The sequence below is a fragment of the Garra rufa genome, chromosome 19, assembly GCF_049309525.1.
Source record: "Garra rufa chromosome 19, GarRuf1.0, whole genome shotgun sequence".
In the NCBI taxonomy this organism is placed as follows: Eukaryota; Metazoa; Chordata; class Actinopteri; order Cypriniformes; family Cyprinidae; genus Garra; species Garra rufa.
Genome location: NC_133379.1, coordinates 18,062,252 through 18,077,674, shown reverse-complemented (window position 1 = coordinate 18,077,674; position 15,423 = coordinate 18,062,252). Strand labels below are relative to the sequence as shown.

The following is a 15,423-nucleotide window of genomic DNA, read 5'->3' as shown; positions in this document are numbered from 1 at the left end:
TAAAGCATGTCTGTTGGACGGCTTGGTCGTCTCTGCGTCTGAATGCAAAGCGCTTTTTTGCTTTTATCAGTGTCTGGGGATAATCAATAGAGTTGAGTACTTGATACCCGCGTCCATCTGCAGGAGTGTGTCAGCACACCAGCTGGCCATGATTTCCGCTGTCTCATCCACGTATGAGCCGCTTACTCCTGAAAGAAACAGGTCCTTTTGTAACCGCACCAAAACAATAAAAATACGCAGAGATAATGGACATAGCTTGATTAATTTTTCTTTGTAATGTGATTCTGCTCACCCAAATGATACATCTCCTTCACACTGACGAAATTACAGTATTTTTAATGCTGGTTTAGTGCCTAAGGTTTGGTTTATTTAATTTTAACGTGTGCTATAGGAGGGAAGTTGCAATTTGCACTGCAAAAAGTACTTCTTGATGAGTACTTTTGACTTGTTTTGTATTGTAAGGATAAAAAATCCTTAAAACGAGATAACTTGAGAAGCTAAATCTAAAAGATTATATAAAATTGAATGAGAAAAAAAAATGTAAGTACAAACTAAAACAATGCCAATATTACAAAGTATAACATTAAAAAGTGCATACATCGCTTGTTTTTCTAAAGACACCAGCAGGTAAAGTTACAGCAGGAGTCCATGTCTCTTTTGCCTCCCCTGAGCCCATTGAGTTTTAACAGACTCCCTAAAGCATGTGGTGAGTTTGTTGGGGGGTAATGAATGGGAGCAAGTTCTATGAGAGGAGGCAATACCTCCATTGGTTGGTGATTGGTTCATGTGATAAATCCCGCCTCTTGTGTTTGTGCGAGTTCCACACAATTGTGAGTTTATATCACGCAATTCTGACTTTTTCCCCCAATTGCGAGTTTATATCTCACAATTGTGAGTTTATATCACGCAATTCTGACTTTTTCCCCCAATTGCGAGTTTATATCTCACAATTGTGAGTTTATATCACGCAATTCTGACTTTTTCCCCCAATTGCGAGTTTATATCTCACAATTGTGAGTTTATATCACGCAATTCTGACTTTTTCCCCCAATTGCGAGTTTATATCTCACAATTGTGAGTTTATATCACGCAATTCTGACTTTTTCCCCCAATTGCGAGTTTATATTTCACAATTGTGAGTTTATAAAACGCAATTCCAACTTTTTCTCACAGTTGTGAGTTTATATCATGTAATTCAGATTTTTTTTCCAATTGCGAGTTTATATCATGCAATTGTGACTTTTTCCCCCAATTGCGAGTTTATATCTCACAACTGTGAGTTTATATTACGCATTTCCGACTTTTTCCCCAATTGCGAGTTTATATCGCACAATTGTGAGTTTATATTACGCATTTCCGACTTTTTCCCCCAATTGCGAGTTTATATCTCACAACTGTGAGTTTATATTACGCATTTCCGACTTTTTCCCCCAATTGCGAGTTTATATCTCACAATTGTGAGTTTATATTACGCATTTCCGACTTTTTTCCCCAATTGAGAGTTTATATCTCACAATTGTGAGTTTATAAAACGCAATTCCAACTTTTTCTCACAGTTGTGAGTTTATATCATGTAATTCAGATTTTTTTTCCAATTGCGAGTTTATATCATGCAATTGTGAGTTTATATCACGCATTTCCGACTTTTTCCCCCAATTGCGAGTTTATGTCTCACAATTGTGAGTCTATATTACGCATTTCCGACTTTTTTCCCCAATTGAGAGTTTATATCTCACGATTGTGAGTTTATATCACGCAATTCTAACTTTTCCCCCCAATTGCGAGTTTATATCCCACAATTGTGAGTTTATATCACGCAATTCTGACTTTTTCCCCAATTGAGAGTTTATATCTCACGATTGTGAGTTTATATCACGCAATTCTAACTTTTCCCCCCAATTGCGAGTTTATATCCCACAATTGTGAGTTTATATCACGCAATTCTGATTTTTCCCCCAATTGCGAGTTTATATCGCACAATTGTGAGTTTATATAAAGGAATTCTGACTTTATTTCTCGCAATTGTGAGTTTATATCACACAATTCTGACTTTTTCCCCAATTGAGAGTTTATATCTCACAATTGTGAGTTTTTATCACGCAATTCTGACTTTACAACTTGCAATTGCAAGTTTTTATCTCACACTTCTGAAAATAGTCAGAAGTGTGTGTTTATATCACGCAATTCTGAAAAAAAGTCAGAATTGTGAGATGTAAATTTGCAACTGCGAGAAAAAAAGCAATGCCTCCATTGCGATATGATTGAATATGACTGGTTATGTTCGGCTGTGATTGGTTCATGCAACAAATCCTGCCTCCTTTGTTTGTGCGCCTTCCGCACAATTGTTAGTTTATATCACTCAATTCTGACTTTTTCCCCCAATTGAGAGTTTATATCTCACAATTGTGAGTCTGTGTCACGCAATTCTGATTTTATTTCTCACAATTGCAAGTTTATATCTCACAATTGTGAGTTTATGTCACGCAATTCTGATTTTATTTCTCACAATTGCGAGTTTATATTAAACAGTTCTAAAAGAAATGTAGAATTGTGAGTTTGCATGACGCTATTCTGAGAAAAAAGTCAGAATTGATTGATTTGATATGACTGGTTATATTTAGCCTCTTGTGTTTGTGTGCGTCTTGCATTCGCAAATCAGTCCGAATGAACAAAATAATACCATTAATTGGAAGACTAATTTTAAAAAGTAAGAAAACAACTCACACACTTAGATATGCCTACTTTGTTACATCAACATAAGACTTGAAATGACATGAAAACATGATCTGTGTGAGTTTTTATTGAGATCTCTGTTTCTGTGAGCAATATTTACCGAGCTTTGATGACTGATGATTCAAAATTCAAAAATAGTTAAAAGCTAACTATTCAAAAGAAAAGCTGAACATAAGTTTACAAATAATATATATTGTTTGAACAATTACTGCCTTGAGTTATTATTTTGGAATAAATGTAAAATGCTTAAAAACATTAACTTGATGAGATTCATATTTGGCTTTAAAAAATAGAATATTAAATATAAGTAAGAAAATGTATCTGAGACATGAATTTACATTTGATTTAAATAAAAATAAATAACCAAAAAGAGGATTTGCCTCCTCATTTTGGAACACCACCGCACACCACTGAGACAACTTGTGTCAAAATCACTGCACCAAGGACCGTTTTTGGCAGCCGAAAAATTCACACGGTCACAAACTTCAGTGCATCAGGAGTCGCTCACCGCTGTGTTTTAAGACACAAAGCATTTGAGTTCACCCCAGTTCAGTCGCAGTCTCACAGGAAGAGTTCAATTCCACCGCGCACTTAGATTTGTCTGGTACAGTGCAGCTGTTAAAATCCATCAGTTGATCAGAGCGACCTACAGAGCGAGAAAGAGATAAAGAGAGTGAGAGAGCGGTTCTCTGCTGCAGAACACACCTACACCTCTGAGTCATCTGCATCTAACAGCTCAATATTCTCTCTCTCTCCCTCTCTCTCTAAATCTCTTCCCATCATCCAGTTCTGCTTGCACCCTGTGTGCCTGCAGTGGGTGATGTGAGAAAAAGCATCTCCCCCTCCACACTCAGCACTGCACAGTCACTGCCACACATGAAGAGAGATACTTACAATTATCACCATTTAGAGTTTACTGTGTGTGCGCGTGATTGTGTGATGTCTGTCCCTCTGCTCAGAATATTTGCCCAGATCAGCCAAAATTAGGCCAAGTGAAGTTTATGCCTGCCGATCGTCTATTATTAATATCAAAGGGATATGAAATATGCAGGAGGCACAGCGTACACGAGGACCCGTCATTGTCAGTAGATCCGCTTCCTTTGTGATGCAACATAATGGCAAACAAAGACATATCTGCTGCCGTTTGTCACTACCTTCACCCAGCTGTATGGCCATCACCTCTTGCTATTGTTAATCAAGACTGCTTACACAATCACACAGATGTACACACACACACACAGCGTGCTGGTTCAGGCCCATTCGTTTATGCTGAGAATGATTTGTGCTGTGTGCTCCTCGCTTACATAATGGAGAGGAGAAGAGGAGAAAAGAGAAGAGGTTGAGAGGACAGAAGAGATGTACAGATTGGAGGACAAGATGAAAAGACGAACAGACGAGAGGAGAGGAAGATGAACAGAGTAAAGGAGGTGAAAGGAAAGGCGTTAAACAGATGGGAGAATAAGCGATCAGAGGAAAGAGGAGAGATAAGAAGAACTGTCGAAATGAGAGGAAGAAGAAAGGAGGAGATTCTGTTCCTGAATGAAATGAACTCATGAGATGATGATCTGAGATATGAGATGAAAAGATGAAAGGAGCAAGTTGAGAAAGAGAAGAGATGAACGGTAGAGAGGAGAAGAGCAGATAAGATGAGAGGTGGAGAGAGGGGAGAAAACAATAGAGGAAATGAACAGATGGGAGGATATGAGCGGAGATAAACATGAGAGAATAAGAGGAGCAGATAGAAAGAGGAGAGAAGAGAAGAACAGATGAGGAGAGGAGATGAGCAGATATGCAGAGAGGAGATGGGAGAATAAGAAGAGCAGATGAGGGGGAGAGGAGAGAAGAGAAAAAGAACAGGCGAGAGGATGAGGAGGTGAGGAGATGAACAGATGTGAGGAAAAAATAGAGAAAAGAGTTGAACGGAAAACAGAATAAGAGGTGCGGATGAGTTGGAAGGAGAACTGAATAAGAACAGGCTAGTGGATGAGGAGGAGAGGAGATGAATAGAGGAGTGGAGAGTAGAAAAGAAGAGTTGAACAGAAGACGAGTTGGGGGAAGAAGAGAATAAGAACAGCCAAGAGGATGAGGAGGAGAAAAAGTGAAAGGAGATGAGAGAGGGTGAATCAATGAAAGGATGAGGAGGAAAGAGAAGAGGATGTAAGGTAAGAGGAGAGGAGTTGAAATGAGAGGACTTGAATAGATGGGAGAATAAGAGATGAGCAGAAAGAGGAAAGATAAGAAGAACTGACGAAATGAGAAAAAGAAAGGAGAAGAGGTGAAAGAATATGAAAAGCTCAGATTTTGTTCCTGTTCAGAAGATGAGAGGAAGAATGAGATAATGATCTGAAATATGAGATGAAAGGATGAAAGGAGTGAAGTGAGAAAGAGAAGAGATGAACAGATGAGAGGAGAAGAGCAGATGAAACAAGGAGAGAGGAGAAAGGAGAGGAGATGATAAAATGAGAGGAGGAGAGGAAATGAACAGATGGGAGGATGAGAGGAGATAAACAAATGAGAGAATAAGAGGAGCAGATGAATAGAAAGGAGAAAAGAGAAAAAAAAGATGAGGAGAAGAGAGGAGAGGAGCAGATATCCAGAGAGGAGATTGGAGAATAAGTAGAGCAAATGAATAGAAAGAGGAGAGAAGAGAAGAACACGTGATGAGAGAAGATGAGCAGATAAAATGAGCAATGCAAGGGTGGAGGAAAAGAGCAGATGAAATAAGGGAATGAGTTGGGAAGGAGGAAATAAACAGATGGGAGGATGAGGATAAGTTGAAAGAAAAGAGAGGAGATAAAATGACATAAGGACAGAACAACAGAGGAGAGTAGGTAAAAAGATAAAAAGAAGCAAAGATGAGATCCTATTCCAGAGAAGGAGAGGAGGTAAAAAGAAAAAAAAGAGAGGAGAAAAAAGGGAGATGAGTACATGAGATGATTTGGGAGAGGACATAAAAGAAGAGGAGAGAACATAAGTTGATTACAGAAAATGAGCAGATGAGAGAAGGGGAGAAAAAGAAGAGTATATGAGACTAGCAGTGGAAAGGAGAGGAGATAAATACATGAGATCCTATTCCAGAGAATGAGAGGAGGTGAAAAGACAAAAAGAGAGGAGAAAAAAAGAAAAAGAATCATCTCATGTTCTTATCTCCTTTTTTTTCTCCTCTCTTTTTGTCTTTTCACCTTCTCTCCTTCTCTGGAATAGGATCTAATATATTTATCTCCTTTCCTTTTCTTCTGCTAGTCTTCCTCTCCTCTCATATACTATTTTTCCCCTTCAACTCCTTTCCTCTCTCCTTTTCACCTGCTCTCCTACTTCACCTCCTCTCATCTCTCCTTTCTCATAATTGACTCAGCTTCTCTCCTCTACTTTCCTGTCCTCTCTCAAATCATCTCATGTATTTGAGAGAGGACAGGAAAGAAGAGTGAAGATAAGTCGATTATAAAAAAGGACAGATGAGAGGAGGTGGAGGAGGAGAGCAGCAGAAGAGGAGAGAGAAAAGGAGATGAAAAAAGAGGTATAGAAGACATGAGAAGAAACAAGAGGAGATAAAAAGACAAAAGGAGTGAGATGTGTGAGCTGCTGGATTGATCAGATATCAGGAGTAAAGGAGGAGTGCAGAGGCAAAGAGCATTCAGTCGGCACAGTGGGAGATCATAACAGAGTCACCGTGACACACATCGGATTCCATCTACATTCTTCCCCTCATGCGCTGGGGCGGCATGTGACCCGAGAATGTGAACAAGCATGTTAATTGCACATTTAATACCTGTTTCTCCTCAAGCACAGTTAAAATCAGCTCAGCGAACCAGCCAGTTCGTTTAAACAGAAGCACTTAACACCGGGACCCAGGATCATTTTCATGCACAATTCATATACCTCTTCATGCATAAAGTAATGTCTCAATATGCAGGATCCGCTCATTTATATACAGTAAACGCCACTTACTAACACAGCCTGGGCGCAGATTTGCCCATGCATTATGCAGCTCTGATTCTGCAACGTGACTGGGCATATCTGCATTTTTTTTCTCCCTCCGATTCAGATTATATAAACCTATCCATGTCTACAAAGACTTAAACAACGGGGCTTTCAGACAGACGAGCAAGTTTGAAGTCGTCAAGAGAAAACCAGGCATCTAGAGGGAAGGAGCCCACTGGGTATATATGGACAACTCCTGCTCCTGCGAGACCCTTCCACGCACACACAACAACAGCAGTGCGGATAAAATAAATGTGTTTTTAATGATCCGCTGCACTCGTAACATCTTAGATCTCCCGCCTCCTATGAGACGAAATCAGATGGTGTCGTGCACCGTTTCCCACAATGCATCTGGGTTTTTATCGATGGCTTGGGTGCAGTAGAGGAGGCAGGGTGAGAGAAGGGAAATAAGCACAGCGTGAGAAGGCTGGAGCGGTAACAGCTGAATACAAGGGGGCGGAAGAATCTCTTTACCAGTTGGTGGAGGAGCGAGAGCGTGCAGATAAGTGAGAGAGTTCAACTTGTCACCTCGCTGTCATTCACCAGCAGAAAGAAAGAGAGCGAAACAGCGCTAACTGCAGCCCCCGTGGCCCCGGCCTTCCAGAAAACGCTCCCTTTAGCCCTTCTCGGCATCATTTCCTCTTGCAGCTTTCGTTCTTCCTGACAACTCCGCGGTGCTTGATTACTTCTTGGGCTTTTGCTCTATAATGTGTGTTAATGGTTCATGTTAATGGCCCATTTTGCATGTATGTCAGGCTCGGCGGACTGCTTGCGGCTGCTTTATGATTTAGGCCAGATAAGTCCGCTAATTCATTTGACGAGAGGAATCTTAATTTAAGCTGCTTCCCCTGAGACGTTTAAGGTTAAATGAATGGTCGTTTTGAGAATGGATCTATCGATTTGGCTATTGATCTCCAAGTAAAGAGCTGTTTGGGCAGAGCCTGACAGAATGCTTGTGTCCCTGTACCGAACTAGAGTTATACGAAAAGGAGGCCAACATGATATTTATTAAGCTTGAGAAATGAATGCTGGTGTGTTGAGGAAACAAACATTAGAGTTCAGTCAGAAACAGAATTAAACTTTTTTTCAGCTTTTTCAGCATACTCCTAAATGTTGAATAATTTCACTTTGCGCTTTTAGAGTCGCATTGAAATCCAAATTGACACTTTTTAATTTTTCGTGTTTAAATTATTTATAGATCCACATAATCATTTGTTAGAAACTCAGTGCCCCTGTAATCTTTAATCAAAATGATTAACTTCCCCTCACCCTATTTTTTTCTGATGGCGTGTGCACTGGCTTGAGGGCGGGACATAAATCTCGCTTCGAACAACTTGTCACTCACATGAGATTGCAGTAGTTAGCAAATGACAATAGTCTAATCAATTCTTCATGGTCCTTTGCTTACATTGCCAGGTTATCCATGAAGGCTCGCTTGTCCGCTCTTACCATTCTTTTCACAGTCTTGTTAACTTCTCTGTACTGTTGTAGGTATCTTTCCTGCAATCTCCCTGATTTAGCTTCTGTCAGTTTTTTCTTGAGGTTACGTCTTTCGGTGATGGCCTTCCAGGTATTCTCAGCCAGCCACTCTTTTTTCTTTTTCCATTTGTAACCCACACATGCTTCACTGCTTTTGGAGTACAATAAAGCCACCTGTTCCCACTGCTTGTTGATCTCATCTGCCCTTCCTGCTTCTTCATCTAGGGCACTGGTTCTCAATCCTAGTCCTGGAGGACCCCTGCTCTGCACATTTTGCATGTCTCTCTTATTTAACACACCTGATTGAGATCTTCAGCTTGTTAGTTCAGTTCATGGATCTCTCTCCTAATGAGCTGATGATCTCAATCAGGTGTGTTAAATAAGGGAGACATGCAAAATGTGCAGAGCAGGGGTCCCCCAGGACCAGGATTGAGAACCACTGATCTAGGGCTTGCAGTGCCTGAAACCTGTTCCTTACTTGTACCACAAAAGCGGTCTTCACCTTGGTGTCTCGCAGCCTGCTGACATCAAAGTGTTTCCGCATGGTTGTTTTGCGGCCTGTGCTTTGCAATTTTAATCTTATCAGTGCAGTCACAAGGTGATGATCGCTGCCGACGTCCGCCCCTCTTTTCACCTTGACGTCCAGCAGCGACCGCCTCCATGTGCCGTTGATCATGAGATGGTCAATCTGGTTCTTGTCTCTTCCATTGGGTGAACACCAGGTCAGCTTGTGGATTTTCCAATGAGGGAACAGGGTTCCACCGATGACCATGTTGTTCAAGGTGCAGAACTCCACCAGGCGCTCCCCGTTGTCGTTCATAACACCACATCCATGTGTCCCCATGGCTCTGTCATGGTGAGTGTTGTTGCTCCCCACCTTGGCATTGAGGTCTCCCATGATGACGATGAGGTCGTGACGTGGAGCTGCTTCCAGTTCGGACTGGAGCCGTTCATAAAACACATCCTTGGCCTCCTCGTCACCATCGTTTGTTGGGGCATAGCACTGGATCAGGGTGATGTTGACGTGTCGTCCTCTCATCCTGGCGCTCATGAGTCTGCTGCTAACCGGCTTCCACTGCATCAGGGTTTTCTTTGTTCCTCTGTGAAGGACGATGCCAACACCCTCGTGGTGCCGATCGTCCTCCCTTCCAGAGTACAGTACCGTCTCACCTGTGCTGGTCTTCATTTTACCTGATCCGGTCCACCTGCTCTCGCTGACCCCCAGGATGCGCAGGCTATATCGTCTCATCTCCGCTGTGATCTTGGCGCTTAGGACTTCCATCTTCCTGTCAGTGGTTTCCTTTCGGCTTTCACCACTGTCATTCATACAATTCACCGGATGGGACTCTGGAGAATCCCTGCAGCCAGTTGCGGAGATTTTCTTTGTTGCTGTTTCTGTAACATTTGGGTTTTTTTATGGGTCGGGGTTGTTAGCCCTGAGCCCAACCCCCGAACCTGGAGGACCGGGGTGCATGCTTCGTCTGGCTCCTCCCCCTCAACCTGTCTGGCTAGGTTGGACCTACCAGGAGCACTAGGCTCCCGTCGGCATAGCTCTTGGGATCATAAGAACACGCAAGCCTCACCGCCACGACAAGGCGTTGCACCATGGGAGGCAATACAGTTAGGATATGCCAAAAAACTCCTGTCTCATTTTCTTCTTCAATGTAGATAAGACCCTTCTTTATTGGCTGGGATCGTTTAGAGCCATTTGAAGCTGCATTTAAACTGTATTTTGGAAGTTCAAACTTGGGGGCACCATTGAAATCCATTATATGGAGATAATTCCTGAAATGTTTTCCTCAAGAAACATAATTTCTTATCGACTTAAGGAAGAAAGACATGAACATCTTGGAGGACAAGGGGGTGAGTAAATTATCTGTACATTTTTGTTCTGGAAGTGAACTTCTCCTGTAATTAGCATGCTGACCCTGTACTGGGCTACAGCTGTATACATTCAGAACAGACGTATTTGGTCATGACATGGCTAGTCTCAGCCTCAGACATCAAACCCGTTGACTGTTGGCTGAACAGGGTTTCCGGGAGACGTGATTGTTGTGTTCTTTAAAGCTCCACCTGGAAACAAAGATGCCATGATGCCAAACCCCCTCATGGAAGAAGAAAGTCGTCATGTTTACAGTTGTGACAATGAGTGAGATCAGAATCAAATAAACACTGGATTTTCAAAAGTATGTGAAATATGTAAAGTTTGCAGCATATGTAGAGTCTTTAAAATACATCCAAAAGTTTTACATACCATTTTGTTATTGTGGTGACATTTTGTGGCATAATGCAGCACAAAACAAAACGTGATTGGTTGTTTAACCTGTCAGTCATAGAGCGGACCTTGGCCATTCAAAGCGACCAAGCGAACTTCCATTAGACGGTCTGGTTACACGAGACTATGACCTGTCTAACCTTGTTTTTGGAGTTTTCCGTCATCACTAGCATGTATTAATGTTTTGAGACACATTGTTTTTTTATTTTACTCTACTTAGCTTAGTTTTCGAAAGCATCATATGTAAACACCTTATATGAACCGGGTTCAAATAGGGTCTGATGAACATGTGGCCAGCCTGTTATACATGGTTCCCTTAAGACTGATTAGTTGGGTAGTCATTCAGGCAACAAAATTAGTCATTTTGAAAAGTGTTGTCTAATGGGAAAATGTAACTATTTTGCTTGTTGGAAATATCGTATGAACCCCACACCTAAACACAACCATCACTGGAGCATAAGCAGATCATACTAAATCATATGACTCATACGAGTTTGTAAAATAGTTATGATTTTCCTTGAGACTGTGTTTAGTTTTGTCCTGTTCTATATCCTGTGTCCCTATTCTGTATCATGCTATTGTGTTTCAGTAGATTGAGGTCAGTTACTAAAACTGGGGTCAGTTTTTTAAAAGAAATGAATACTTCTATTCAGCAATTTTTTTAAACACGTTTTAAAGAGCAGGTCATATGGTATATTAAAGTGTCCTAATGATTTTTAAATGGTTCATTCGAAGCAGTTCTGTCTGTAAACCTCTCCCTTCCACAAATGTGCTCTGCTCTGATTGGTCAGCTGTCCAAGTCTGTTGTGATTGGTACAAAGAGGAGTACCAATCACAACAGACTACCTTTACATAAAACAATAATATACTGCTCCAATCCATCAAAATAATGACATAAAGTCAAATACAGTTGAGGTCAAAGGTTTACATATACCTTGCAGAATCTGCTAAATGTTTACAGGACGTTCAAACGCTTACTGATAGTTGTTCATGCGTCTCTTGTTTGTCCTGAACAGGAAAAATCCTTCAGGTCCCACAAATTCTGTTTTTTTCAGCATTTTTGTGTATTTGGACCCTTTCCGACAATGACTGTATGATTTTGAGATCCATCTTTTCACAATGAGGACAACTGAGGGACTGATCACTGATGCTTCAGAAGGAAAGAGGTGGGGGTGAAAACTTTTGAACAGAATGAAGATGTGTAGATTTTTCTTATTTTGCCTAAATATCATATTTCTTTTTATTTACTACTGTGCTTCAGAACCTACAAAAGATACTTACATGTTTCCCAGAAGTTAAAATAAGTTAAATTTACCTTGATCTACATTTTGTATGATCCCTCTTATTTTGGTTAAATAATTAACATTTTGCAGATTCTGCAAAGTATATGTAAACTTTTGACCTCAACTGTAAATGCAGCCTTGGTGAACATATGAGACTTCTTCCAAAAACATTAAAAAGATATTATCAATCCCAAACATTTACACTGAAGGAAAGGAAAACTGCTTGTTAAACGATGTCTGGGTGTCTTTAAAGTGGGAGAAACAGGAAGTGAGATGCTCCACATTTTTTTCACAGGTCTCAGCATGGTGACGCACTTACAGTAGGTCATATCACACAATCTGGACTTGCGCTGTAAAACCAGATTCCTCAAGCGCCGGAGTTTGACTGAAATCCTCAAACTCGTTTCCCTTCCCACAAGCTCAGAGTCGGAACAAACACACTTTCTAATTTCAACCTCCAAATCTTTGTATGTCAGCGATGTGGGCTTGATATCTGGGAATTCTTACGTGATGCATGAGCTAAGAGGGATTTAAATGCGTGTGTTTCCCTCTTGGTCCGTGGCCACACCCACACACACTACAGGCTGAGAGGCCTCTGGGGCAAACGCTTAGGCAGCATCTCCATGCCAACGCAAACTCCTCATTTACTTCATTCTTTATTCTCATCAAATTCATGTCTCCATGGCAACAGGAGTTTGCATTTCTCTCCCTCTCTCGCTCTCTCTCTGTCATCGAGAGAGAATTATGTTGCAAAGGACCAACATAGATCTTCAGGCCAGCTATGTTTCATATAGGTTTACTCTCCCAGATGTGCACAGCTGTCATTGTCAGTTCGATCAGTTCATTATGGCTTGAGCAGTCTAGCGGTTGATATTAAGGGATTATATCTAGCACAGAGCTGCAGTTACAGTGTGATTTTAATAGCTGTGGCTGTATGAATCCGCAATGGATTAATGTTTGTATATCCTGTATATTGAACAAACAGTTGAGGCTATTTGCATCCAGCTCAGCTAGTCAATATATCCCTCTCTTTCTCTTTCTCTTTCTCTGCTGCCTTCTCTATCTTTATGCAGTGTGTGGTGACATCCATGGGCAGTTTTTCGACCTGATGAAACTGTTTGAGGTGGGAGGCTCTCCAGCCACGACACGATACCTCTTTCTGGGCGACTATGTGGACCGGGGTTACTTCAGTATCGAGGTGAGAAAAGTTGCAATACTACAGTATATGCATCCATCATGTTAATTGAAAGAAATGATTCATTTGAATGAAAATGTTAATTTAAGTCATAACCAGGTCCAGATTGAATATGCGTTAAAGGGATAGTTTACCCCAAAACAAAAATAAATGAATGATTCAAATTAAGTCAAATTTTTTATTCAAAATAAACAAATTCTACAAAAACTACAAAGGAGGTTAAATGTGATAATAAAGAAGCATTTATCAATATTAATAAAATAAATATTTATAAACATTCATTTTAACAATACTTCAGCTAAAAGTATAAGTGTGCTGTTGTAGTTTTTAAAAAAAAGAAAAGAATAACATAGCTGCAAGCAGCGATTACTGAATTCAAGCACATATGAAAAAGATATTACATTTTATGTAGCATGCCAGTTACCACCTAAATCGATGATTAAAACGCATTTTTGGCCAAATCCTGGTCATTTTCCATAAAAATATGATGTTTTTTAATGATCATGACTGTTATAGCACCACCTATGGTCCAATCTCCCTAAAACTTTGCATGCTTAGAATCACCTGTCGCATGTACTCACCAGGTTTTGTGAAGTTTTGAGTTTTCGTTTAGGTTTTATAGGCTTTTGGGCATATTTGGACAGGCCTCTTTTATGAACAACCCTGTAATAGCTACCCAATGGGTAAATATTGACCAAGAGAGTCCAAAGACTTGTACTGCAGTTTTTTTTTTTTTTTTTTTCAAATTAAGGAAAAAACCTAAGACTAGTTCGCAAAAGTAGGTTTTTCACATCTTCTCAACGGTTTGATTGACAGCAGTGGTTCTAAAGTTGTTCAGAATGAAGAGGTCTATCGTATGATATAAATATGTGTGAAAAAACGTGCAATATTCAATTGTTTATGCCCTTGAAAAAATGCTATACAGCCCCCAGTGGCCGATTTCTTTCAAATTTCTCACAGACCTTTAAAGTCGAAAGTCAAACAGGCCCACAGAGTTTCTTTCTTTTCAACCTCCGTTAACCTTGTCTATTAGGTGCTCAAAGTTCATCGGTCTATGGCGCCTGTGTTTTTTAAGATACGCAAATTTCCTTACAGACGCTTGTGGCACTTTGGACCAAGAATGTGTGTACCGATTTTCACAAACGGTTGAGTAGTTATGGCCATTTTATTGTTTTTTCCTGCTTATTCTTCACCAAGTGGCCGAGATCCACAGCTTTTTTCATGTGACCTCAGATTCAGCTCTTATATATGTGTGGTGATTTTGACGAAGATATCTCATTCCGTTTAAAAGTTATAGCCGTTTTAGTAAGGGCAGCCCTGCCTTTTTCGATCGTTTTGGCATCCCTTTGCGACAGTGAGCAAAAGTTAAACTTTTTTCTGATAATTATTGATTCACTCTCCACAGAAGGTTTCTGCACTGGTTTGGTTCCAATCAGGCGAAACCCCTAGGACTAGTTCGCAAAAATAGGTTTTTCAAAAAATGAAAAATACCCCAAAATTTCACCAGGGTGACGGACACACTTCAATGACATAAAGACACTTGAGTCTGCAATTAACGGTTACGAAGTTATGAGCGATTTCATACTTTTGATTGCTGATTGCGCCCCCGTCAGGCCGATTGGGACGAGACTTGGTGACATTGTAGACAGTGTGAGTACTACCATCCCTACAAGTTTCAAGTCTCTATGACTTATGGTTTGGTCTGCCCGATCAGTTTAACGTAAAGATTGCTGACCCTAACAAATACAATATGTGCATAACTCAATATTCCATGAACTCTATGAAAACTTACTAAAGTTACATTTAAAAAAAAAAAAAAATTATAAATAAATAAATTTAATAAAAATAAAAATTATAAATATTAATTCAGAGTTTAAATTTTTTGTTGAACTATCTATTTAAATGCTCATGAAAGCATAAACAACAGTTTCTGTTGACCAAGTAGGCTCAGTTATTGCCTGATAGTCTCATCCCAGTTATCTTGTACCTCTCAAGTGTTCCTTTGATAACAAGAATGGGCAATTCTGTCACACACGTCAAGGAATCATCCTCCAGCTTTAAACAGAGAAGAGGAATCAGTCATCTGTAAGCACTGGGCTCTGACATTCACATTCTTTGACATGTCCAATTTCTGCCATCTTTAACTGCAGGCCATGATTAGCTCTGCGAACACATCTCAACACAGACTGCTCAATTAAATCAGTCAGCTCAAGAATTCTTCTTCTATTTGCTAAAGCATTAATACATGAGCTCAGCATGAGTTAGTCAGCCTGGTTGTGTGTATATTAGCAGTAAAGGGAAAGGAGGAAGCCCATGTATGGTTTGGTCCGAGGGCAGCCAGTGAAGGTGATGGGGACTGACAGAAGATGAGATAACATATGTAATGTAATTGGAAGAGTATCATTAACACTACACAGGCCTTGCGCTGGCCTACATTAGCATGGTGTTTGTAGGTATCTCATGGATGTGACCATATG

The 15,423-nt window shown here is 40.4% G+C and overlaps 1 protein-coding gene across 2 annotated transcripts in view; it reads left to right on the top strand.

Moving 5' to 3' along the window:
* The window catches only part of ppp3ca (protein phosphatase 3, catalytic subunit, alpha isozyme), a 79,897-nt gene that overhangs the window by 38,745 nt on the left and 25,729 nt on the right, over positions 1-15,423 (top strand). For both annotated transcript variants that reach the window (XM_073824488.1, XM_073824487.1), the window contains exon 3: positions 12,825-12,949. In XM_073824488.1, coding sequence (XP_073680589.1) covers positions 12,825-12,949 — 125 coding nt within the window. The remainder of the gene's footprint in view (positions 1-12,824; positions 12,950-15,423) is intronic.